At 42.1% G+C, this 26859-nt stretch overlaps 2 protein-coding genes and 1 long non-coding RNA gene across 7 annotated transcripts in view; 2 read left to right on the forward strand and 1 right to left on the reverse strand.

Annotated features, from left to right (window-relative positions):
* Positions 1 to 13554, forward strand: part of RBL2 (RB transcriptional corepressor like 2) — a 49505-nt gene extending 35951 nt beyond the window's left edge. For both annotated transcript variants that reach the window (XM_032424116.1, XM_032424117.1), the window contains exons 18-22: positions 857 to 928; positions 1611 to 1716; positions 2327 to 2532; positions 3136 to 3300; positions 12088 to 13554. In XM_032424116.1, coding sequence (XP_032280007.1) covers positions 857 to 928; positions 1611 to 1716; positions 2327 to 2532; positions 3136 to 3300; positions 12088 to 12258 — 720 coding nt within the window. In that variant the 3' untranslated portion in view covers positions 12259 to 13554. The remainder of the gene's footprint in view (positions 1 to 856; positions 929 to 1610; positions 1717 to 2326; positions 2533 to 3135; positions 3301 to 12087) is intronic.
* Positions 13457 to 22809, reverse strand: AKTIP (AKT interacting protein). 4 transcript variants are annotated; one of them, XM_032424119.1, is made up of 11 exons: positions 22244 to 22576; positions 20440 to 20650; positions 20123 to 20236; positions 18604 to 18809; positions 16594 to 16658; positions 16410 to 16510; positions 15811 to 15899; positions 15636 to 15734; positions 15436 to 15543; positions 14583 to 14643; positions 13457 to 14424 (listed from the first exon to the last, which is right to left on the reverse strand). In XM_032424119.1, the coding sequence occupies exons 3-11, from the start codon at positions 20162 to 20164 to the stop codon at positions 14314 to 14316; spliced, it is 882 nt and encodes a 293-aa protein (XP_032280010.1). In that variant the 5' UTR covers positions 20165 to 20236; positions 20440 to 20650; positions 22244 to 22576; the 3' UTR covers positions 13457 to 14313. The 4 variants fall into 4 exon arrangements, with proteins under 4 accessions (XP_032280010.1, XP_032280012.1, XP_032280009.1 ...); XM_032424121.1 differs by lacking the exons at positions 20440 to 20650; positions 22244 to 22576 and adding an exon at positions 22686 to 22809 and having other exon boundaries at positions 13457 to 14421; XM_032424118.1 differs by lacking the exons at positions 20440 to 20650; positions 22244 to 22576 and adding an exon at positions 22686 to 22809.
* Positions 20661 to 25683, forward strand: LOC116644514. Its single transcript, XR_004301773.1, has 3 exons — positions 20661 to 22253; positions 24413 to 24602; positions 25257 to 25683. It is a non-coding gene; the product is annotated as an uncharacterized LOC116644514 (long non-coding RNA).
* Positions 25684 to 26859: the final 1176 nt, after the last annotated feature.

The raw sequence follows: 26859 nt of genomic DNA on the forward strand, positions 1-26859 counted from the left end.
TATGCTGTCTTTACAGTTACATAATTATCTTTACCAGGGCTCTTTTTTTTTTAATGTGTATTTGAATTACTGAGGTCACTTGCTTTTAGTTTGAACTTTTAGTATTTCTTCTAAGATTGGTCTTTTAGCAGCAAATTGTTATTTATTTTGTATTTATTTTTCATTTTTGAAAGATAACTTTGTTGGACACTGAATTCTTAGTTTTTTACTTTGAGGACTTTGAATATGTTATTCTACCACCTCTTAGCTTCTATAGTTTCTGATGAGAAGTTGCCTTGTTATTTTTTGGCCTTCTCTCGAGTTTTCAAGATTTTCTCCCTTTCTTTGGTTTTTGGCATTTTTACTATATGTCTGCATTTATCCTATACTTGGAATTCTTAGAGCTTCCTGGATGTGTGGGTTACTGTTTTTTAAATAAATTTGGGAAGCTTTCAGCCTTTATCATTTTTTTCTGCTTCTCTCTGTGTGTGCTGAATGATGTTCACAGATCCCTGAAGCTCTTAATTTTTCTTCATTCCTTTTTCTGTGTTCTTCAGGTTCCACAGTCTATCCCAAGTTTGCTAATTCTTTTTTTCTTCACCAGTTCAGATCTGTTTTGTCCTTCTGGTGAATTTTTCATTTGTTAACTGTACTTTTTTATTCCAGGTCTGTGTTCAGATACCACCTACTTCCTCTTGTTACTGAATTTTAGTAGGTTTTCCTGAATAGTTCATTTTGTATATGCCCTTTGGACCATTTCCAGAGACTTGAAATGGCTGTTTATATGATTTTCACCAGTTTGGGAAGAAGGTTCACAGAGCTCTTCAAAATATTTTGAAATCAATTTCTCTCTCAGAATACTCTTATTCTTTGACAGGTCACAAAAGAAGACAAGTCCTTCCAGAATATTATGCGTTGTTATAGGACTCAGCCACAGGCCCGGAGCCAGGTAACTACATTTTCTCTCAGGGCTAAAAATAAAACTTAAAGTCTTCGATAAATATAAGAAATTAACCACAGTTGATTCTGTGGCCTTTTCTCCAGGCTAAAAACTAGGATTCTACGTTAAGGAAGTCTTGTCTTTAATACTCTTTAATCACTGAAAGACAGCTTTATATCTTGATTAGTTTAAGTCCTCTTTTCTCCAAAAGGTGAGGAGGTGAAATATTTGATTCCTTCTTAATTTGGATAATCCCAAGATAGATGTCAATTTAGGAAGTTGTTTGTGTACCTTTCAGGCTGGTTTAGAATACAATACATTTAACCAAGACAACATTAAATGAAAACTTAAAACTTATTTTATCTTTAACACTATTCATTTATCTCAAGGAGTAGGTATGCAAGATCTTTGTATCTGACTTAGAATAACTTGATTTTATGGTTGGGTGCTAGCACTGCCCTTTGTATTATAGTATTAACAGGCCATAGTTGAAATTTGAAGCCAGACAGGCCCCAGTGTAGATCCCGGCTGTTATTTAACAGATATATGACCTTGGCTGCATATATTTATCTCCCTGAGGACAACAGCTCTTACTACATAGAAGCCACTGTGAGAATTTAATAACATGTCAAGGTCCTGTAGTCCAAGATGTGCTCAATAAATCTGTCCCCTTCTCATGGTCTCTCTCAAGGTGTATAGAAGTGTTTTGATAAAAGGGAAAAGGAAAAGAAGAAATTCTGGCAGCAGTGATAGCAGAAGCCATCAGAATTCTCCAACAGAACTAAACAAAGACAGAAGTAAGTGTTTAGGGTCTTTATGAACACTTACAAAATTAGGAGCTTCTCACTTTTTAGGCCTTTTAGACTAAGGGTTTTTTAGATGAAGGATTACTAAATGAAATCACAACTATATTAAAATATTGGCAAAAAATTTGTTGGAACAATAAACAGAATCCTAAATTTAGTGGCAAAGTTGTTGATCCTTCCTCCCACAGCTTCGAGGTACATTGTGCGTAGCATTTTTCTCCAGGGAAATTAGAGAAGGTTTCAGGCAGGAATTTCTTGGCCTGAGTTCCAGAAAAGTCTGGTGTGCCAACTGAAAGCATGCTATGGAAATACCACCCCTAATTGTTGATTTGCATCACTTAATGCAGGGCACAGGTCCTAGAAAATTTGGTGTAATGTATTAGTGAAAACTACTCGGTGAGCCTTTGCATGGCAGGGGGTGAAGTTAATACTTAGGCGTGTCTGTGCTTTGCTCCCTGGGATGAAGAACAGAGTGCCCATTTGCTGCCATTAAACAAGTACAGTGGGTAGCTGTTGGCCTTTCTCTTACTGAATTTTCTTCTGAAAAACAACCGTGCACTAGTAGTCTTTCTGTCGAACACCCTCTGTCTACCTGCTGCAGCCAGCAGAGACTCCAGTCCCGTCATGAGGTCGAGCAGCACCTTGCCGGCTCCACAGCCTAGCAGCGCCCCTCCGACGCCGACTCGCCTCACAGGTGCCAACAGTGACATGGAAGAGGAGGAGAGGGGAGACCTCATTCAGTTCTACAACAGTATCTACATAAAGCAAATTAAAACCTTTGCCATGAAGTACTCACAGGCAAACGTAGTAAGTTTGACAGGCATTATTTCGTACTTTTTTCACTTGTCAGGGAGGAGAAATAACTTAGGTTGAGCTAGTCTTAGAAATCATTTTTTGTTAAATAAAACTGAGGAAATCTCTAACAGAGATTATTAACATGCCTAACCGACAGAATTTCTTTTTATTGTGAAACATTAAACCAGATGGTATTTGGGTTCCCTACAAATTACTGTAATACAGGAGAGCGAGTGCATGCATTCACGTCCAAAACTTACCAGCTACGGTAACCTTCCAAGTTCCTTAACTTTCTCTCTGCCTCTTGTCTCTTCATGTATCAAATGGGAATAGGAGTAGACCCTAGCTTATAGGGTTGCTGTGGGGATTAAATGCCATAATGTATTAAAAATGCTTAAAACAGTGACTGGCACAAAATAAGCACTTAAGTGTTATTTGTATGGTTTTCTTTAAGTATAATTGTGGCTGCTAATACATTACTGTTTACTCTTCAGAAAGCTGCTGCTTTAGTATATACCTCTCCACTCTTTCAATAAAAACAACCATTTTCATAAAAAATACCTGGTTAGAAATTTCGTTACCTTTCTTAGGAATACGGATTTTTTTTTTAAACAGATGGATGCTCCTCCACTCTCTCCCTATCCATTTGTAAGGACAGGTTCTCCTCGCCGAATACAGCTATCTCAAAATCATCCTGTCTACATTTCTCCACATAAAAATGAAACAATGCTTTCTCCTCGAGAAAAGATTTTCTACTACTTCAGCAACAGTCCTTCAAAGGTGAGCCTAACATAAATCTTGGCCTTTATTAATCCCAGAATGCCTAGGATGCTGGAATTGGGGTTAATGGGAAATGCTCAGTACTCACATGAGTGATGGGAACTACCAGGGAAAAGTGACCAGTAAGTCCCAGTGGAGCAAAAACCAGGGGCTGGGGGGAGAACGTTAAGGCTGGAAGTAAAGGATTTAGATTTATTTTCATTGCTTTTCCTATTCGTGCATTTATAGTTCACTCTGCTGTAAATCTGGAGTTTTATGGTTTTTACTCCATTTAAAATCCAAATTTTTGTTAGGAAAATTTGGATTTCTAAACTGATATAGAGTGTGTGTCTGGGACAGGTAGTGTCTCTGTCCTTTGGATTCTTTGTCTAAGGGGAGAAATGGACATTTTGTATAATGCAGTGTGATAGTCCTATTTAGTACAGATTTGTGTGGCAGCATCTGCCTCCGTCTGTGATGGGGAGGGAAGCTTGGAAGCTTGCATGAGGCCTTAATGGAAGAAAAGTAAGCAAGATGCTGAGGTGTGGAAGGAAGGGGTATCCAGGAAGCACCAGAAAAGGAAAGAAAACAATGTCCTTGAGGCAGTAAGACTAGATCACTGGGAATCATGTGCTGTGTTTAGGAATACAACTCGATCCTAAAGCCCCTTACGTGATGCTCGTATTTAGAAAGAAACACACATAACCAAAAACCAATGTCAGTATCATGAGGAGAGGTTAGATGGGGAGGGTACTGTTCTAGAGTGAAGGGGACTAAAGAGACAAGACACCCAAAGATTGGATCCTGCACAGAAAAGCACAGCTATCAAGGACATTTTTGGGACAAGTGGGAAAATTTAATGTGGACTTCAATGTTAAATCTTATCTTTAGATTTCTGTTTAATTCCTTTGGTATTGATGATAGTACTGGATTATGTAGGAGAATATGTTTAAAATATTCAGAGGTACAATGTCCCAGTGTGAGCAACTGACTTTCAAATGGTTCAGCTAAAAAGAAAATTATATAGAGAGAACAAATGTGGTAAAATGTTATTGACTGATTACTGGGTGTTCAATGTTTTAAAGTAAAAAGTTGGGGAAAACGAGTAAGAAAGCAGCAAAACTCTTAGAAAATGGAAAGCCTTTTCCATTTTCTGTTACAGTAGTAACGAAGCTGTCACATGCCTTTGAGTAAACGTATCCCTTGTAGAAACTTCAGTTAACCTGAATAACAAAGACATACTGATGTTTCTGAACAGGAAGACCAAATATTTAAAGATAGTTTTCTCCAACCACTGCATAGGTTTGATCTGATTCAATGATACTGCCAATGGGATTGTGAAAGCTGGAAACATAAATCAACAATAGCCCCAAAAGCAACTGGAGGAGATGACTGACAGTCCCTCTAATATAGGCACAGCTCAGAGATATTGTAGGTTCAGGTCCAGACCACTACAGTGAAGCCAGTTAAATGAATTTTTGGATTTCCCAGTGCATATAAAAGTTACATTTATACTATACTATTGTCTGTTAAGTGTGAGTTATATCTAAAAAAAAGTGTTCATACCTTAATTAAAAAATACGCTAACCATTTATCTAAGCTTTCAGTGAATCATAATCACCAAAGATCACCATAACAAATATAATTAAAAACTTTGAAATCTTGAGACAATTACCAAAATTTGATACAAAAGACACAAAGTAACAAACCCCATTGGAAAATGTCACTGGTACACATTATCTGTGAAGCACAATAAAGCAAAATATGCCTGTGTTAGTCACCTTATAACCAAATAAATTCCATCTGGATTAAAGAGTTAAATGGAAAAAAGTGAATACTCAGTAATACAAGTCAGAATACTCAATTCAAAAGAAAGAGAAAAAGGAGGAAAAAGGAAAAAAACACATGGGAAACTAGCAAACAAATAGCAATTAAATGTATATGGTCTAAATATACCAATTAAAAGGTAGAAATTCTAAGACCGGACACAAAAGCAAGACCTATTTACTGCTTACAAGTAACCCACTTTAAATATCGAGACACACACAGTTTAAAGTAAAAGGATATAACTCAGATATCCCATTAACTGATGAATAAGTGCGTGTCCATACGGTGGAATATTACTCTAATAAAAAGTACTGACACATGCTACGATATGGATGTACCCTGAAAACATTATGGTAAGTGAAAGTAGTCACAAAAGGATAAATATTATATGATGCCATTTATATGAAATGTCCAGAATGGGCAAATTTATAGAAGCACAAAGTGGATTAGTGATTGCCTAGGTCTGGGAGGAATGGCGGGTTTCTGTTAATGGGCACATGTGGTACTGAATTGAACAATTAAATGTGGTAATGATTGCACAACTCTAGGAACATACTAAAAACCATGGACTTGTACACCTCAAATGGGTGAATTGTATGGTATGTGAACTATATCCCAATAAAGCGGTTTTTTTAAAAAAGGTAAAAGGATGGAAAAGGTTATATATAATCTGCTAACAGTAATTAATGTAGCCACTCCAACTTTCATATCATTAATAAGAACATTATCACTGATAATGAAGGTCATTTCCCAGTCACAGGGCATAAAATCCTAAATAGAAAAAGAAATTTATAATCCAGAGATTTCAACATCATTGATAAAACAAGTAAACAGAAAAAAATCACTAAGGATATTCAAGATGTGAACAACCAAATTGGCTAACTGACATTGATAGAACACTCCAGGAGCATCAGGTGCACATGGAACATTTACCGAGATAGACCACATTGAGGACTATAAAAAAAATTTTAAAGGATTCAAATAATGTATTTTCTTTTACCACAACAGAATCAAATCAGAAATCAATAACAGAGATACCTGAAAACCCCCCAATTTTTGCAAACTAAATTGCATATTTCTATGAGTCAAAGAAGAAAAGAAATTAGAAGGTATTTTGAACTAAATGAAAATGAAAGCCTGACATACCAAAATTTGTGGGACGCAGCAAGAGCAGTGCTAAGAGAGGGAAATTTATAGCACTAAAATACTTATGTGAGAAAAGAAGAAAGGTCCCAAATTAGTGACCTAAGATTTCACCCTAAACTAGACAAAAAGCAGGAATCAGTGAAATAGACAAAATACAGAAAATTAAGACCACTGGGCGCCTGGGTGGCTCAGTTGGTTAAGCGACTGCCTTCGGCTCAGGTCATGGTCCTGGAGTCCCTGGATCGAGTCCCGCATCGGGCTCCCTGCTCGGCAGGGAGTCTGCTTCTCCCTCTGACCCTCCCCCCTCTCATGTGCTCTCTCTCATTCTCTCTCAAATAAATAAATAAATAAATCTTTAAAAAAAAAAAAAAAAAAAGAAAATTAAGACCACTAAAAACCAGGGTTTTTTGAGAAGATTTTTAAAATATTGATACAGCTCTGCACAGACTAATCAGGATTAAAAAAGAAATGATGAATCACTAAGATCAGAAATGGGAGCTATCAGTACAGGTCCTACAGATATTAAGAATATATAATGAAGGTTAAACAACTTTTTGCCAATAAATGTAATACTGTGGATGAAATGGATGATTTCCTTGAAAGACACAGACTTCTAAAACATACTCAACAAGTAATCTCAGTGACCCTGTATCTATTAGGTGAACTGAATTTGTAATTTAAAAACATCCTCTCAAAGGAAACTATAGCCCCAGATGGCTTCAATGATAAATTCTACCAAATACTTAAGGAAGATACAGTTGACCCTTGCACAACATGGTGGTTAGGACACCATGCCCCATGCAGTTAAACATCTGTGTATAACTTTTGACTCCCCAAAACTTAACTATTAATAGCCTACTATTGACTGGAAACCCTACCAAGAACATAAACAGCTAACTAACACGTATTCTGTATATATATTATGTACTGTATTCTTAAAATAAATGAAAATATTAAAATCATCCAAAAAAAAATCAAGTGTAAGTTGACCCATTCAGGTCAAACCCATATTGTTCAATAGTCAACTGTAATGCCAGTTCTATACAAACTCTTCTAAAAAGTGAAGGTGATAATTTATCGCAGTAGTTGAAGAAAAAACATTTGACAAAATAAAACATTTATTCATGATAAAACCTCTCAGGAACTTCCTCAATCTGATCCAGACTGCATACCAAAAATATCTGCAGCTACCATCATACTTAGAGAGAAGGCATTTAGATGTCCACTATTAAGATCAGGAACAAGGCAAGGATATCTGCTCTCACCACTCCTATTGAACATAACTCTAGGCCCTCACATATATAATAAGGCAAGATAAAGAAGGCATACAGACTGAAAAGGAAAAAATAAAACTGTCTCCATTCACACATGATTTTCTCTATAGAAAGATCAAAATCTAAAAAATGTTAGTGGAACTAATAAGATTAGCAAGGTTATATGACTAATATATAAAAATCAAATTTGGGGCACCTGGGTGGCTCAGTCGGTTAAGCATCTGCCTTCGGTTCAGGTCATTATCCCAGGGTCCCGGGATCGAGCCCCGTATCAGGCTCCGTGCTCAGCAGGGAGCCTGCTTCTCTCTCTCCCTGCCTGTCTGCCTACTTGTGATCTCTCTGTCAAATAAATAAAATCTTTAAAAAAAAATCAAATTTATTTCTATATACTAGCAACAAGTAAGGAGTAAAAATTTTCTAAAGCACCATAACATTAAATACTTCAAGGGGTACCTGACTGGCACAGTCAGTAAGCATCCAGCTCTTGATCTCAGCTCAGGTCTTGATCTCAGGGTTGTGAGTTCAAGCCCCATACTGGACAAACAAAAAACAAAACAACAACTTAGGGGGGCGCCTGGGTGGCTCAGTCGTTAAGCGTCTGCCTTCGGCTCAGGTCATGATCCCAGGGTCCTGGGATCGAGCCCCGCATCGGGCTCCCTGCTCCGCGGGAAGCCTGCTTCTCCCTCTCCCACTCCCCCTGCTTGTATTCCCTCTCTCGCTGTGTCTCTCTCTGTCAAATAAATAAATAAAATCTTTAAAAAAAAAAAAAAAAACAAACTTAGGGATAAGTTTTGACAAAAGATGTACAAGACTCATATCCTGAGACCTATACAACACTGGTGAAGGAAAGACTGAAAATGGAGAAATTCCATGTTCATGAATTGGATGACATTTTCAAGATGTCCGTTTTCTTCCACTTGATCTATATATTCAATCCAATTCCTGAAAGTCCCAGCAGAATTATCTGTGCAACAAACTGGTTCCAAAATGTATATGAAAATGCAAAGGAACTAGAATAATTAAAACAATTTTGAAAAGTTGGAAGACCCACACTATCTGATTTCAAGACTTAACTATGAAGCTATGGTAATCAAGACAATGTGGTATTGGTGAAAGGACAGACATACAGATCAATAGAATAGAATAAAATCCAGAAATAGACCACATATACATGGTCAACTGATTGTCAACAAAGGTGCAAAAGTAATTTAGTTGTTCAACAGATGGTGCTGAACAACTAGATAACCATATACAAATAGTAAACTTGCACCCATACTCTGTACCACATATAAAAATGAATCAAAATGGACCATGGACCTAAGTGTAAAACTTATGAAACTTCGAGGAGAAACCATAGGGGAACAAAATCTTTGTGAACATGGTTTACACAAAGACTTCTTAGATAACAGAATCAAAAGCACAATCCATAAAAGACCGATAAATCGAACTTCATCAAAATTAAGAATTCCTGCTCTTTAAAAGATAGAAAAAACAAGCCGCAAACTGGGAGAAAAGTTTACAAACCTCTTATCTGATAAAGGATTTATTTCTGCAACTATAAAGGATTATCAAAATGCAAAAGGAAAGCCAACCAACCAAATTTAAAATCAGACAAAAGATTTAACACACTTCATCCATTACATGCCTATTAGGATGGCTAAAACCAAAAAATGACAGTAACAAATTCTGGCAATGATGTGGAGCACTTGGAACTTTTATATAATCCTAGTGAGAATGCAGAATGATTCAGCATAGCTCTAACACCTGGAAAATAGTTTGGCATTTTCTTATAAACATGCCCTTACGATATAACCAGTAATTTCACTTCTAGGTATTCACCCAAGGTTCATACAAAAACATGTACATGAACGTTTAAGACTATTCCTAATTGCCAAAAAGTGGGAAACAACCCAAATGTCCTCCAGCTGGCTAACGGATAAGCAGACCTGTGGTACACCCGGATAATGGCCAACTGCTTTGCCGTAAAGGGGAACAAACTACTGATACACTCAGCAACACAGACGAACCTTAAGTACATTGGTGCTTAAGTGAAAGACACTGGATTTGGTAGGCCACTTACTGTAGGGTTTCATTCCTATGAAATTCTGGAAAAGGCAAACTATAGGGACAGGGAACACATCAGTGCTTGCTGGCTGGGGGTGAGTAGCTTAACTAGCAATGTGGGAATTTTGGGGAATGAAGAAACTGTTCTTCACTGTGGTAGTTACATGATTGTCAAAACATTCACCAGTGTACAATTTATATGGGTGAATTTTACTGTAGGTAAACCTTTAAAAAATGACATTTTGTGCAAAAAAAGTTAGATCAAGCATCTAGATCGGTGGCTTTCAATCTTGCCTATCACCGCCTGGAAAGATTTCAAAAAAAAAAAAAAATTGCATAGAATTGGGAGTTTCTCCAATAAATAATAGCAAAATTAGACTGTTGAAGAAACATTTGTCATCATGACTTAATAGATGATAGCTGAGATCAGAAGTACCTTGAGTCTAGAACCAACCTGTAATAGCCTAACATTTACACACTACCATGAGAAAAGAATTCTAAAATACCACGCAAGGTAATTAACATGATTTGGGATCATTAGTGACACTTGTCGGGGCAGTTTCAGTGGACTGGTACAGCCTGTTGAGTATTGTAACATTGTTTGTAGTATTAAACAACTGGGAGGAAAAAATACCTTAATAGGGGATTAAACTATGACAGACATACACTACTGTATGGCAACTAAAGAGACGTGCATATACACTGATACGGGATGTATACTGATGTATATGCTGGTAAGGTCTAAGATGCAGTGTCAGTTGAACAGATATTCCAAACAACACATAAAATATGCCATTTCCATTTTTTTTTAAGTAGGCTCCACACCCAGCATGGAGCCCAACATGGCACTTGAACTCACGACCCTGAGATTAAGACCTGAGCTGAGATCAAGGGTCGGACGCTTAACTGACTGAGCTTATCCAGGCACCCCTGCCGTTTCAATTTTTTTTTTTTTTTTTAAACCTCACTTAATAGACAATATTAACATTTCTAGTGAGTGCATTCGTAGATAGAAAGCAGAGGCTATAAGTAAGCCTGATTTGTTCAGTGAATGAAAAAGTAACAGGTGTCCCAGGAACTGGTGAGGACAAGAAATCTCAGCATATTCTGTATGCATTTTTTTTTTTGGAATAAGAATTTATTCGTGTTCTAAATATGTACATATTGTGTAAATAAATTGTGATGTGTAAGATACTGTGTATTGTATATAAATTACATGTAATGTAACACATTAATGTACAGTATATATTAATGTGTGGTGTAAATGTGCTATGCACATTAAGTTATACAGTTATACACTTATTTCATATAATATGTAGACACTATATACAAATAACATTTATACAACAACAATTTAAGGAATACTCAAATAGGAAACTAGAGATTAGGAATGCAAGTGGGTAGAAGAGAAAGTCAAAGGAAAGTTTTCTTAAGGTGGTTAAGATTTGAGAAGGTGCATATGCTAATAAGAACACTGGTGATTTTATTTAAAACCTCAGAAAAATTTTTAAATAAAGAATAAAATATGAATAAAATAAGTCTAGGATTAGCTTTAAAACAATCTGGTGAATGGGAAATGAATGAGGGTATAGATCAAGTAAGACTGGCCAAAATTGGTGCAGTGGGGTGGTAGTTACCGGAGGATTCATTACTCTCCTCTGCCTACTTTCCTGTTTGAGATTTTCTGTTAATAAACCCAGGTGAATATGGTGAGTATATTTTCCATAAGGAAACATGGATAGTGAAGCAAAGCAGCATGTGAAAAAAAATTTGTGACCAACAAACTACCAGAAAATAACATGGCAACTGAGTTTTGGGGCTTTGGAGAAACTTAATGCTAAAGGCACTATATATAGGTCCAGTCTCACTAGCATCCAGGCAGTTTTTCCTCAATCAGGGTTCCTCACATTAACCACAGAACACAGAAAATAATTTGCCAAATTGTTCTCAATTCTCCCAAGGATGAAAAATAACTAGTACCTTCTAGATCATACTAATAAATTACCTACAATGGATACCTTAGGGAATTAAGGCTTACTTGTACTGTGAAGTTCCAGTTGAGAACTGCTAAAAAAATGAGTAACACTAGACTGAAAAGGGCATAATACTGTGTAAAATCACACTATTTTTTAAAAAAGAAAAATGGAGACGTGTGGAATTGACTGACTATGGCGTAGCAAGGTAATGCTCCATAACTATTGTAGAAAAAAAAAAATCACAAATTTGCAAACTCTTATTTTTGGAAAAGTGTACATCAGAATCACCCCTGGAGCTTGTTAAAAAATAGAAATACTCTGCCCTCCAACCCAGATAGTCATCAGTGTTGGCCGGCTGAGAAGTGAAATCGGAGGATGTATAATTTAGTAGGTCTTTTCTTTATAAAGATGTTCAAACTCTTTAAGTTAAATTCTTAACTCATTTGAGGTTCTTTGACTTAACCACTGAACTCTGCGTATTAGAATTTAAAGTTTTGTATTTATTTTTTTCCCCACTCTAGAGATTGAGAGAAATTAACAGTATGATACGGACAGGAGAAACTCCAACCAAAAAGAGAGGGATTCTTTTGGAAGATGGAAGTGAATCACCCGCAAAAAGAATTTGCCCGGAAAATCATTCTGCCTTATTACGCCGTCTCCAAGATGTAGCTAATGACCGAGGTGCTCACTGAGGTTAGTCTATTGTACTGAAACGGTCTTTTCACAAACTCTGTTCAGCAGCACCATTAAATGCATGCTAGATTATGGGGCTTTTCCCAATCTTCTGGTATCCTTGGGATATCTCTACTCATCCCAACTGCCTTTTTCCTACCACTCAGTGCTTGCCATCAAGGCTGCTTAGAATCCAAACATGGATGTTTTAACTCTTCAGCAACGCTTTTGCAAGTATTACAGGGAACAGAGCGTGCTCAAATATATGTGTAAGAGGTCTCTGTTGACGTACTCTGGCAGAGGGACTGGGTTTCTGTTCATTCCTACCTGTTTTGTGGTCAGCTTCTGGCCCTCATGAAAAGCAAAACAAAAACTTAGGTGTTTGTCCCAAAACGCTTGGTAGGAGTTAGGAGGTTTTTGCATTCCTGAAACAGAACAAGGGAGAGAGCCCAGATCCGGAGCTCCTAGATTATCATCCCAAGTCTCCCGTTCCCTTTGTGTAATTCTTCCCTCTCCCCGTTAGGTGTGGTACAGTGTGGTAAGTGCTGGACTGTTTGGTGTGCAATGTGTGAGTGAACTTGTAATAAGAAGTGGCACTTTAGGGCTGTAAGAAGCATGATTTTGTAACCCAGATTTTGCTGTATATTTGCGATGGCACTTTCTACAATGTGAACTTTATGAAGTACAAAACTTCCAGGCTAAACATGCAATATCATCTTTGATGCTTTTGTACTTTTTTAAAACTGTTCAAGCCCCAGTAGCCACCTTTGGGCATGTGTTTTAAATTCTCCAGTTTTTTGTTGTTAATAAGGATCAGTTGGCTAAGTAAAGATTGTAAATCAAGTTGAATTAAGGGAATATGAAAAATTATGACCTCTTCTTTAGGAGGTAGTTATCTGAAAGACACGTGTCTATTAAGGTGATAAATTTAAGATATCTTTGGGTGTGTTCCTGGCAGTTTAAAAAACAGATTGGAGAATTTAGGTTTTTATTAGTACATAGTACCATTTATAAAAATTAGAAATGTTATTTAACAGCTATTGAATTATCTATATATACCTTTATTAATCACTATTGTTCCAGCAGTTTTAAAGTTGAATGAATAATCTTATTAGGGAGAAAATTCAATTGTAAATTGAATCAGTATAAACCAAGTTACTGGGTAACTTCATATTGCTCTGAAAGAAATATGGAACTTACACTGTTCAGTTAGAATAGTGGTGCAAAAATATTTATAAAACCTCTCAAGATACTTACTGCTACTGTAATTTTATATGAAAATAAGTGTATTTTTCAATAAAGCATTTATAAGTTAATCTTTGTTTAGTTATATTGAGAAAGGGGTATTTAGTTTCCTGCATAAATGACAAAGAACAATCATTTATTGGTTTATTTTGTCTCTACAAAACACATTAGTCATTCATCATTTAAATATCTGACTTCATTAGAAACCGTTTTAACACTTTCTCCCTCCTGCCATAAAAATACAGTAATTAATAAGTAATTTGCTTTAAAAAAAAAAAAACAAACTATGAACTAGTGTTCTGGTTTCCTCTCACTCACCTAATGTGTACCTCAGTGACTGACAGAAGTCTATAAGTCAGTCAGTAAAACAGTAGGCTGAAGACTGAGGTTCAGATGATCTTCCACTTACAAGTGCTCATCAGCTACGGAACCTGCTCTCTCTCTACCTCTCTTCACGTCCTAACATATATACAACTGAAACCACAGATGGCAGAGTCGTTAGAGAGTGCCGAACTCGGTCTACTCTATTAGTTTAAATGAACGTAACTTACCTTTAGCGTTATATTCAGAAAAATACTTAAGCCTCGAGATCCCCAATAATTTGGAGTACTGAACTAGATAACCACCCTAAAGACACTTCTGACGGAAGTAATGCATTACTTAAAAAGAGGTTTCCAAAACTTGCTGTTAGAACCTAAGCATACACGGACACACTGATACCAGTCCTCGTTCGCACAGTTTTACTCTTCCGGCAGTCCTTTGCCATCGGTCAGCTCTAACTAGGCCCGAGTCCAGCAGGAAAGTGCACGGTGCACCAGATTCACCAGCGCTTAAGTTGCTACTGTTTTCTCTTCTTTACTGAAAGGTTGTACTGAACCAGGCTTTACCCATGACAGGCCAGCAACATGAACACTTTTATTGTGCTGTTCTTCAGGCTTCTTCTAGGCATAATCAAAAACAGACATTAAAAATAGGACTGATGGAGACGTTGGCACTGTACAAACTCATTTCCCAAAAAGTTATTTGTACATAATAGTCTCCAATGAAGACATTTCAGAAAGGAAACAGTTAATGATTTCGAAAATGGTTATGTACTTACCTTCTGAGTCAGCATCTTCTCTCTGGCTTCATCATGTACAGAAGGATTCCATGGAGAAAAGCTTAAGGATGAGAAAAATATTAAAAAACTGCTTTGGCTTACTAAATTTGTAGAACATCCATTTATTCCCTTAACAAAACTTAACAAGGAGCAATACTCCGTTGTCAACATGTAAGTTTTAGATGTGACTCTAGATGATTCTCTCACAGGGTAACTATCCCTTATAGAGCACTTACACATGTCAGCTCATTTCAGCCTCACAACCATCCCTGAAGTACTGTTGTTTACAGATGAAGAAAGGGTGGCAGTCAAATTTAGTCATTGCTCTGGGTCAGCCAAGTCAGTAAGCGCAAAGGCCAGCCCGTCTATCCGCAGAGGCCAAGCTCTTACCCACTGTACCACGCAACCTCCCAGAGAGCTAAATCACCAATTCCTCGGTGATGTGTCTAAGGTTAAGTATCATAGTGCTAAAGTAGCCCACTGTTCACTCTTCAGTCTCCCTCCTTTCCCTAAATCTGAACGTCGGGGGAGGGGGTATATGGCAGTGGGAGGGGCTCCAGCTACAACTGCCGGCTGAAAAGCAAAGTCTGGACATTTGAACGTGCACATGACAAGGATCCTTAGGAAATCAGAGTCACTCAGTAGCTTGCTGTTGGCACAATAGGCCAGTCGACATACAGCTTTCTGTTTAAGGGATACCCGGGAGGTATCAGAAAGCAAGCTGCGAATAAATTATAAAGGTTGGAGGCTAACAGATGATACACTTTCCTTTTAAATCCCCATTCTAAGACCACCCGGAACATTGAAGTACAGGACGGCAAAGTGCAGTTTATCTAGATCATGTACCACTTACCTAATTGCATAGGGGTCTTCTATTTTAGGTTGGTCAAACAAACGAGCAGTGCACATCTTAACACTGTCAACCACTTTACTTTTAAAAAGCTGAACATCTTTTTCATACCTGTGTTAAAGGTTTAATTCAAAAAGTTACCAACATAATCTACTTAGCTGCATTTTCAAATTTATCTAAAAGGACAAAGCAAAGTAACATACAGCACTGCAGCCTCTGGGTTTAAGGGGCTTGATGTATCAATCTTGTAGAACACTCTCCTTGCGTACATTAAAACTTGCCAAATGTGATTATGGTTCCGCCTGAAGAGAAACACGTAGGATCACTGAAGCATCCTTTTGCTGACTTAGGTCCCCAAAGTAAACGTTATTTACTAACCTCCATTTTGCAAACGCTCTCTTCACATCCAGTTCACCTGAGGTGGGATCGACTAGTGGGTGAAAGACGGGAATATCAAACACCAAGCGCTGTGTTTAAAGAGAGACATGTCCTTTAATGGAAGCAAGGAGCTTATTAGGCCCATACAGACATGTGTAAAGGGAGCTTCAGGACAAGGCAGTCACGGTGTTTTAAGTCAAACAGCTGCCTCAAGAGGGATCCTTGACAACTTCTACCATCTTCCCGTAAAACTCAATTTTGCAGCGGGGGGGTGGGGGGGTGGGGAGGGAGAGGTCCCCCGGGGCCCTGCTGTAGCACGGTGTTGCCAGGCGCACGGTCGGTGCTGGATGGAGGGCGGCCGCCAGCCTCCCGCGCACACCCCGAGCAGAGAAACAAGGAAAACTAACGGCAGAGGCCGGTGTGGCAGAAGATGCAACAAAGCACAACAATCCCCTTCAAAGACGGACTGTGTAGACAACACATTTTGGGAAACTGAAATCGTAAAATCATGAGCTCAGGAAAAGAACCAAGAAATCTTTCAAGCCCTTGAAGCCGTCCTCAGACCCAACAAGTGAAGCCAGACTTGACTCCTTACTTACGGGGCAGTCACCATCTGGGTAGTTGTCAGGGATGTAAACTGTAAACTTAAACACACCGTCTTGATATAGTCCGTGCCGTATGAATATGACTCCAAACCACACTGTGGGGAAAAATGAACAGCTAAGGCCCACGTTTGTGTTAGAGGAACCAATATGCTAGAAATTAAGAGTGACTCCTCCTTACTTAATGCAGAGCGGTAAGATGGCTGCACATAGACACCCGGTAGCTTCTGCTTCACAACCAAGGTACTAAAACAGAAGCAGAATAATGAAATTGTACAGATGTAAATGACACATACGGATCAAACAACCCTACACTCCCTTTTCGAGAGAAGGACTAGTCCCTTGAGGGGCAGCCGACAGCTCACACACAAGCCAAGTCCTCACCACCTCACTGGCCCAGACTCTCGCCCGTTTCCCAGCCTCACAGATGAAGCTCACAGAGAAACAGGAACCAGAGAGGGCCCCAGACGAATAAATTCAAGCCAAGCGGGGATACACAAAGAATCAAGTTTTCCTCCCAGAAATCAACTTTCCCAAAACATCAGCTTGGAAACCAACCAGCAGGTAATGCTGTACAATGCAACCTGATTTAATATTCTGGACATTAACTTTTAGGGAAAAGAGTGTACAATTTTTGCTTTTGTGACTGTAGACAATAGATTGCACCCACACACATTCAAAAGCCTCCTGAAGCACAATTTTAGGTAGTAAGGATAAAAGTTCCATGGAACTGCCATCACTTCAGTGTCCTTTTAGGTGTGAACACCAGTCCATGTGGCAGAGGGCCGTGTTCAGATTTGCAGCATTCTTGGTGAAGGCAGGCATGTGCGTGAGGCGCTCCCCCTATGCTCTCCCTCTCAAGTGACCCCCCAACCCGGGCGCCTGACCTCTGTGGGCCCTGCAGCGAGGGAAGACAAGTGCGCCGACAAAGGCGGTGCCAGCTCTCTGGGGACCTCGTCACTGTGTGCCTAAAGGAGTACGGCTGAGACCGGAGCTGGAACAATGCTGACCTCGGGCCTTAAAACATGTTTAACCTGCCAAGCCTGATTTTTATTGAGAAACAACTTGTTGAACCTTTGTTCTTATTACCTATTTACCATCACGCTTATTTTTAATCCTTTACTCCGTGTTTAAGTCACTAAGATTCAGCATGTCAGCAGCAGGTGCATCTGCTCCAGTGAGGCCGGTCTGTGTGCTAATACAGACAGCAGATTCGGGCCACAATAGACGCCTGTCCAGCTCGCTGCCCAGCCTCACACACAAGGCCTCCATTATAAAGCCGGAGGGACCACTGCGGCGCTGGGGCCGCAGACCCTCTGACCGCTCCCACAGGAGTACAGCGAGGCAACGCTTGAGGATGCTGTGCAAAGGAACTTAACAATGACACAAATCAAGAATTCATCCTCCACACTTGGGCCCCGGGAACACGGGATCAAACCCGACACTGCCCGAGCCCCTGCGGTCGGCGTGGCCAGCACGCTGGGCACGCTCCTCGCCTCCCGCTACCGACACGTGCGACTTCAGTCCGACTTTCAGCTGCTGGGACTCGTCCGGTTCTCACCTGCACGGAGCCCAAGTCTTTGTGACTTCCCTGTCACTGCCTACTTCTGCCTCTGCGGGTCACAAGGCAGGAGTCCAATCCCCTTTGTAATGACAGGCCTTCAAATACACGAGGACAGCTTTAATAAGTACCTCCTACGTGGTCTCTTCTCCGAGTCGGCGGTTCCAGTTCCTTCAACTGTTGGCTCCTGAGGTCTGGCTTCCTGACCTCGGCCTACTGGGACCCTCTCCTCGGTCTGTCGCCTCTTACAAGGTGGGCACCACAGGGGAGCACAAGCCTCCGGCTGGGTCTGACCCAAGAGGGGACAGATTACTACCTCCCACTGTCCCGCTCTCCACAAGCGCCCCCTCAGGCGGGGACTTCCTCACCTCATATAAAGGAACACCAAAACTACTCCGTTCCTGACCGACTTTAGGTGCTTCATCTTCGTCTCTTCCTCTTGCTCTCCAAAACAGACACGGAAATGCAAGCCCATGTTTGCCTTTAAATCTTATTTACCTGATATTGGAGGGGGATGCATTTGAGCTTTAAGATGGAACGACACAGGCATTTACGGAGTGCACCAGAATAAATTTCATTTTTCACCTTCAAAGGTCAGTCAAAATCTAACCAGGTAGTTTAAGCACTTACAATTCTGCAAGAAGAGAGTATTCCAGGTAGAAGGGTCCATAAGAAGCATGTGTGCCGTTTGCTGACTGTGCTGCCGGGGCGGGGGATGTAGGCTTAGTTATGGGCAGAGCGTTTTTGGGAATACAAGGCAGCTGTTTCTTCGGGGCGGCGCGTGGAGGGCTGGTTATCACGTCCCCTGCTAACGCCTTCTCTTCACCATCAGATCGCTATTCAAGATGAAGTGGTGAGAACATTTGTTAGCATGATTCTTAAATCACGAGAGTACATGTGACGTACGCTTATCCCTAACCTAAAAGCTGGAATGACTCTTTCACAAGGACGTTCTAGCACCACGACCAGGAGGACTTGAAAGTCCTCTGAGTAGGCAGGCCATTAGAAAGAGAACAAAGCTAAAGGAAGACTAAAGCAACAGGAAAAATTTTTAAAGCTACATCCCACAAAAACAACGCCAATATTTACAGGATGTACACGAAACAGAGAAAGAAATGGTTTCCTCTGGTGACCCCAAAAAGAGGGCAAGAGGTTACTTAGCAATTAGACAACTGTACGAGAAGAGTCCCTTGGCTCCTATGTGCTGTAGAAGGTCAGGTGTGAAGCAGCTCAAAACCAACAGTAGAGGTGACTCAAACTAGCCACCACCTGGCGTGAGCATCTCGCTTAGAAACAACGAATGAAGCTACGTTCTCATTTGCGCTGCTCTGATTCTGATCTTGTCCCTGATGGAGATGATCGACATTTGGACTCTCCCCGGCACAGACTGTCAGTCAGCCTGAGTCAAAGACAAAGGTCTACATGAGTCAGAGATGAAACCACCACATCATAGGCACTTCCTTGGCTCAAGTACAGCCAAAGGCTGTTTAAATTACCTGCATTAAAAATGGATATCATGCGCAGAGGAAAAAAGATGATTCCTAGCGGTGGTCTCTTAGACGTGGGGTTATGGGTTATATTCATTCTCTTTTTGTCTGCATTTTTTAAGCTTTCCTAAAATGTACTGTCTTTGCAATTTAAAAATGGACATTTTGTTTGGAAAAATTAAACCAGTGCCCTCAAGTCTGAGTTGGCCACATTGGACTGGTCTTTCTCAAAGCTTCTCTGACTGTGGAATCTTGCAAATTAGTAAAAAGACTACTACAATCATGTGTCCCAAATTTCATCATGTGTAAATATACCCTAAAAAATAATCTTAGAATTGTAATTACCAGGAAGATTTCTATTTGAGATGCTATCTCAGTCTCAGAAACTAACTTTAATCAGCAAAATAATTATTTTTCAAAAGTAAAACCTAGGGGTGCCTGGCTGGCTCCATCGGAAGATTCTTGATCTCAGGGTTGTGAGTTCGAGCCCCACGCTGGGTATAGAGATTACTAAAAAAAAATAAACTTAAGGAAAAAAAAACAAAAAACTAAGCAAAGCCAGCTAATTTTGTTAAGATTATAGGCAACCTCGGAATGAATTATTTTTGACCTCTACTTTGACTCAAATGGGTTTCCTCGCTAAGTTTATTAACTATACCTACTTTGCGGACAGAGCTTGCAGACATGCTCCAGAAAGGGTTCATAACGTGGACTCCAAACAAAGAAATTCAGTGGTCTGTGTCATCAAACTCTTCTGTCCTCAGAAATCACTTTACCTAAAAATGAGATGGGAAAATATAGAAACATACCAACATCAACAGTTAAGATTTCCAAAATAGTTAAGAACTAAATCTGACACTCTAAATAGAAATTCAACATAACATTATATAATATATAGCTATAAAAATTAGGGGGAAAAAGTGTTTAGAAAGTTCCCTTCAATACCCCCTCCCTCTTCTGAATCCAATTTCTTTCTCACCTTTAAATGCCTACAGGAATCTGTGTAATGAGTCCTTGGCCAGGATTCAGAATATTCAGTGACACAGTTCAGCTTTGGTGCCAGAAATGCAGAAGATACGGACAGACTACAACAGTTGCTCCTAGCATAATATGTAGGCCTTCGGTTATAGGGAAAGCCGGGGCAGGATGCACTGTACCCACATACGCAAAAGGCCTGTCACTGTTCAGGGCTACGGGAATTAAAGAGCCAAGGGGTTGATTTGTGTCTTAAAATTACTCTTCCCAGCAAAACTAGTAGCCAAAGACATAACAGAGAGAAGGTAGAGCAGGTAAGCTAGAGAGGGATAACTGGGTCCTGGCAGGATCATCCCCGAGAAATGGTCTTTTTCTCTGCTTAATGTGTGGAAATTACCGAATTAGACGCTGAAGGAATGGCCAAGCAGTACATATGAACGCAACAGAGGAGTGCAGAGACATTTCACAAACAAATCTCCCAGCAAAGCTTCAAGTAGTGGACAAGAAAGTATGCCTCAAAGGTCACAAAGTCAGTGGGTCATTTACTAAAAATACAGAGGAGGAGGCAGAGGAAAAGGAGCAAGCCAAGCTGTAAGAACAACTTCTCCGCTCTGGTGATTCTACCCAGGCTCGGTTATGTGGAAAGCAGCCTCGACCCTTGCACCCATCCAAAAGGCTGAAGGTTAAAAGGGTCAAAACTTAGCAACATTCTACTAAATTCATAAGAAGCAAATCATTAGAGAACCCTGTACCAAATGTCCCTGACAGCAAAAATTTGTTTTGTGACAAGCCTATGATATCCGCAGGTGGGTACCAAGTCTCCCATACCTCGCCTGTGCCAATTACTGCTGTTTTCCTTCCACGACATAATGCCACCCAGTAATTAAATCAAAGGAATGAGGCTCCTGGTTCTTCCACTAACCTGTTGACTTACACCCAATAAACAGCAACTTATTGCTGAGAGCTCTCCACAAATCTGCCTTTAAAGGTGACTAGGGCACAGAAGAGAATGGTTGGGACATCAAAAATGTGTGCAGGCATGTTCCCGTTTGGCCCAAATGAAAACGTTGGTTTTCAGATCCAGAGTAATGTACAGCACCCAGCTGTCATCTAGGACACATATGACTTAACAGAGGATCCCCTCCCCTTGGGACACAGTGCTCACCACCGTGTAAATTTACCCGAGTGATTCATTCACCTGTATGGTCCCTTCCAAGTCTAACACCTAATGAGTCTGTAACTTTGCCTTTAAGAATCCAAACTTGCCCCCAGTTCCTGTTCTCTTTAAGCAGGAGGTAGTTTCTACTGCTGCCTGTGTTTCCAGGAGCATCATAATCACCTGAAGTAACTAGCACACTTTTAGAGAATAACTACACTCTTAGATGTCTAGTCTACCCAGGCTGGGTTCAGCATTTTCCAACAGGAGTGACGTAGATGGAAGGAAGCCCTAGGACACAATTTGAGAATTTCTGCTGGTTCGGCCATACAAACCAAACAGGACGGTCTTCCTTTACGTCATACAGCTCAGAAATCAGTGGACCTGTACAAATGATCTGAGCGTGGCTTGAGCCAAAACTTAGAAGAAGGGTGCCGCTTTCCTACGTGCCACGGCCCCTAAATAGGCACCAACTTAATACATCACCCCGAACAGCCTTATATTCCACGTTAAGAGGAGACAGAGTACGGCACCAAGAACGGACGAAAAACAGCCTCGACCCTGGCCCGGCGACTCGCTGCGGACAGCCGGGACCGGCACCCTCGCCCGGGGCGTAAATCCATCTCCACACACGCACGGAATCTGGACAAACCTGTCTCGAGGTGAGGCAAGGCAGGGGCCATGTCCCTGCTTCGCAGCTAGCTCGAGGCCGACCCGGGGCCCGCGAGCCCCTCCGGTGGGGAGCCGAGGGCCTCCAGGGCTCGAGGACGACCCCCCCCCAACCCCGGCGCAGGACGGAGGCGGGGAGGGCGGGCCGCGGACGGGGTGAGCCGGTCGGGCCCGCCTCCCTCCCTCAGGCCGCCGGGCCCGGCCCCCCGACAGCTCCCAGCGCCCGCAACCGCCGGCGCAGCAGGTGCCTGCAAACGCGGACAGGTGCCCGGCCCCGCCCCCGTGTCCCAGCGCGGCCGCCGTCGCTACGGAGTCGAGAGCGCCGGGTAAGGCAGACAAATGCCGGGCCGAGGACGCTAGCGGCCCAGGTTTAAAGACTCCACAGCCCTCCCGTCCCCCCCAGCCGGCCCGGCAGTACACCTCACCTCGGCGTTTTCAACGCAGTGCTCCCGGCTGCTGAGCGCCGTCGCGGCCCCACAGCATCTCTGGCCACAGCGCCAGCCCAGCCCCTGCCTGCTCCCCGCCCCGCCCTGCTCTCGGTGTCGGGCCCCGCCCCCTGCCCCACGCCCCTCGGCCCGGACGCTTCCGCCCAGCCTCCCGGCGCCAAGTGGCTCCCATACCTGTCCGTCAAGGACGTTCTTCCGGGGGGCGTTGGGACGACAGCACTCCGCCCTGCCAATCAAGTCTGCTCCGCTCGGGTGGGGCAGCACTTGTCCCTCCCCTTACGTAACAGCGCCCAGAGTGAACTGTCAGTCACGGAAGTCTCGGCCCCGGGGGAGGGATGGGGAGGAAACAAACAAGCACCTGAACGTAATTGGTTACGACATCCGTCAGTCATCATAGAGGCCCGCCCACAGGTTTATGCGTGGCCACTGCAGCCATTTAGGGAGGCTGAGAGTGCGTATTTTCCAAATCCCGGCGGGGGCAGGGCTAGGGCGGGGCCGGTTTCCCTGAGAGCGCGACTTGTGGGCCGGCGCGGCCAGGGGTGGGAGCGCCCCGTTCCGGGGACGCGCCGCGAGCCCCGAGACCCCCCTCGTCGGGCCCCCTCTGTCCGCCCGGAGCGGGAGGGGCCGGTGTGGCTGTCAGGTCGTGGGAACCTACTGGAACGTTTTATGTCACGTTGAGAAACGCGGTGTTCCCGGTCACAGAATGGACGAGCGCATGGTGGGAGCTCAGCCCTGTCAGCGCTTGGCGGTAGCGCTGCCAGAGGAGCTTTTAAAAAAATGTACCAATCAGACTGAACCTGCAGAATCCGAATCCAGGGGGGCGGTGAGCAGCAGGAATTTACGTCTGTCACAAGTTGCCCTGGTGATTCTGGTGCACGCTCAAGTCTGGGGACCTCTTCCATGGCAACATAGCTCCTGGTCCCCCGACCCTGTCTTTTTACCCACAAACCCTCACTCTGATCCAGAACACTTCACCACGTCTAACCCTTTACTGCTCGAAAGTTTTCCACGGAAGCCAGTTCGGGCTGCAAAACGATCTAAACTCAGCCCACCTTCAAGGCACACCCCATGCTGGCCTCCTTCCCGAGTTCCCCTCTCATTTCCCACGCCTGTCTCCAGCCCCATTCTGTGATGGCCGCCCTTGGCTTTCACGCTGCCGCGGCTTTTCTTACGATGGTGCCTTCTCTCTGGACGCCCTTCCACTCTGCACCTGGCTCAGTATCCTACACTCCTCAGCAGAGGAGAAGTCGTCTCTGATCAGGTTGTTCCATTTTGGGCTGCCTTTTGAAATCCTGGTAAAATGACCTTGAATGGCAGGCAGCCAGCCAGACTCTCCTCTTGTTAATCCCCAGGGCTGGTTCCGAAATCCAACTTCCTCCCCTGGCCGAAAACACTCCTGAGCCACTTCCTTTTGTGCAGGCTGAATACACTTATGAATGTTGTTGTGCTCTTACTATTAGTTTCAGTCAATACCAAGAGGAAGGCAAGCAGGAAATCCTTTTCTCTGGCCACAGGTGGTCTTCCCTGGCACCTCTCTAGTCCAATCCCAAAGCAAGGGGATTTATCCGCAAAGCAAGGGGATTTATCTCACAAGGTAGGGCAAGCTCTGGGAGTGGCCCCGTGGGCTTCGGGACAGAGGCACACCCAAATGTGACAATGCCTAGCAAAATAAAAGGATCCTTTCCTTCCAACGGTCTTTTCCAAAGAGCAAGAATACCTTATCCAGAAGTCATCCAGAAGAATGCCCGAGTTCCAGTGACCCGAGATGAGTCACTGGGTCTCCGTCCACAACTCAACCAATCAAGGGCAAGTGGAATGAGGCTGCCATGATGGGCTAGGGCCAATCAAGATTAACCCTGGATCCCTGGACTTGAGGCAGGGCGATGACATGATCAGGTTTGTATTTTGAAAAGGCCACCAGAGTAAGAGAAGCTTTGGGAAACCATTGTAGTCGCTGAGCAAGAGACAGGTGCATGAAGGTAATGGTGGAGAAGGCGAAGGGGGATGCATTGCAGAGATATTTAAGAGGTGGAATGGACAGGACTGGGCCATTGATAAGACATGGGGGTAGGGGTACAAAGACAAAGGGGGTATCATGGATGACACCTAGATTTTTGGCCTGAGCTACTGGGGGGATGGTGAGAACATTCACCGAGATGAGTGACAGTAAGCCATGCTGTTTATGGGAGGGTGGGAAATGGGGGGAGAGTTCTGTTTCCCATAGATAATGTTAGGGTTGTTTCTATGAGTACTGTTGCTTCTGTACCTAATATCCACGTCCCTCCTCTTCATTGCTGACAGGGCCTCAGTGTTTATTGAGGAGTCCAACCCTTCAATGGTTTCCCATAGCCCTTCGGACGAAGGCCAATGGCATGGCGGGGCCAGCACCTGTTCAGCCCCATCTGCCCCAGGCTGCAGTCACTTGCATTCTTGTAATTCCTCTGAGGTGTGATGCTCTCCCACCCCACCCCACCCCACCCCACTGCAAGGTGGGACCTTCGAACTGGTTGTTTCCTTTGCCTGGAACCTTCTTTTTCTCCCCTATCACAGATCTCAGCTGAAACACCACTTCCTCAGGGTGATTTTCCACTTATTTGGGAGAGGACGTATTAGTGTCTGTCTCCCACACTACACAGTAAGCTCCATGAGGCCGGGACCATGTGTTTCTCCCTTCGTGGTCTCCCCAACAGCCAATCCAATGCCTGGATGTAGTAGATATGCAAGAAGTATTTGACAAATGAAGGACAGAAGCAACTAAAGTAAATTTAAAACCTGTATGCCCCCAGCCCTGCAGCAAGAAAGTAGCTTATTACAAAAACAAGGATGACTGACTTCAAGGGAAATGAAGCAGCCTCAAGGCACCATTTCTTTAAGACTGAAATAGATACTCTTCAATATGGTGCTGGGAACACTGGATGGATATGTGCAAAAGAATGGAACTGGACCACTTTCTCACACCATACACAAAAATAAACTCCAAATGGATTAAAGACCTAAATGTGAGACCTGAAACCATAAAAATTCTAGAAGAGAACACAGGCAGTTCTTTCTCTGACATCGACCGTAGCAACATTTTTCTAGATCTCTCTCCCAAAGCAAGGGACACAAAAGCAAAAATAAACTATTGGGATGACATCAAAATAAAAAGCTTCTGCATAGCAAAGAAAATAATCAACAAAACTGAAAGGCAACCTATGGAATGGGAGAAGAAATCTGCAAATGACATAGCCAATAATGAACTTCTAAACTCAACACCCAAAAGCAAATAATCCAATTTAAAAATGGGCAGAGGACATGAGCAGACATTTCTTCAAAGAAGATATCCAGATGGCCAACAGACACTTGAAAAGCTGCTGAACATCACTGATCGTCAGGGAAATACAAATCAGAACCACAATGAGATACCACCTCACACCTGTCAGAATGGCTAAAATCAACAACACAAGAAGCCGCAAGTATCAACTAGGATGTGGGGAAAAAAAGAACCCTCTTGCACCGTTGGTGGGAATGCAAACTGGTGCAGCCACAGTGGAAAACAGTATGGAGGTTCCTCAAAAAATTCAAAATAGAACTACCCTACGATCCCAGTAATCATACTATTTCCCTCAAATATGAAAACACTAGTTCAAAGGGATACACACACCCCTATGTTTACAGCAGCATTATTTACAAGAGCCAAATTATAGACGCAGCCCAAGTGTCCCATCGGTAGATGAATGGATGAAGAAGATGTGGTGTGTGTGTATATTTTAGTTATTTATTAAATGGAATATTACTCAGCCATAAAAAAGAATGAAATCTTGCCATTTGCAACAACACGGATGAAGCTAGAGTGTAATGCTAAGTGAAATAGTCAGAGAAAGACAAATACCATATGATCTCACTCATGTGGAATTTAAGAAACAAAAGGAAAAATAAAGAGATAAACCAAGAAACAGACTCTTAACTAGAGGGAGCAAACTGATGGTTGGGGAGGGGGAGGTAGGTAGGGGAAGTCTGGGTGAAATAGGGAATGGGGAATAAATAGTGCATTTATCATAATGAAAAAAAATAAAGTAAAATCTCAGTAGCCACAATTAACACTTTAGAATAATAATGTTTTTTTCTTGTCCGCGTTAAGCTTTGGTCTAGTGCCTTTTAATTTGATTTACCT

This window comes from Phoca vitulina, unplaced genomic scaffold (assembly GCF_004348235.1).
Source record: "Phoca vitulina isolate PV1807 unplaced genomic scaffold, GSC_HSeal_1.0 scaffold30, whole genome shotgun sequence".
Taxonomy (NCBI): domain Eukaryota; kingdom Metazoa; phylum Chordata; class Mammalia; order Carnivora; family Phocidae; genus Phoca; species Phoca vitulina.

Bases quoted from the DNA above. Each gene is read 5' to 3' on its own strand.
- AKTIP (XM_032424118.1), bottom strand. From the start codon at position 20,164: ATGAACCCTTTCTGGAGCATGTCTGCAAGCTCTGTCCGCAAA. The intron at 18,810-20,122 runs GTAGGTATAGTT...CATCTTGAATAG, and splicing joins CTGCAAGCTCTGTCCGCAAA to CGATCTGATGGTGAAGAGAA. The intron at 15,544-15,635 runs GTATGTTACTTT...CCTTTAACACAG, and splicing joins AACCCAGAGGCTGCAGTGCT to GTATGAAAAAGATGTTCAGC.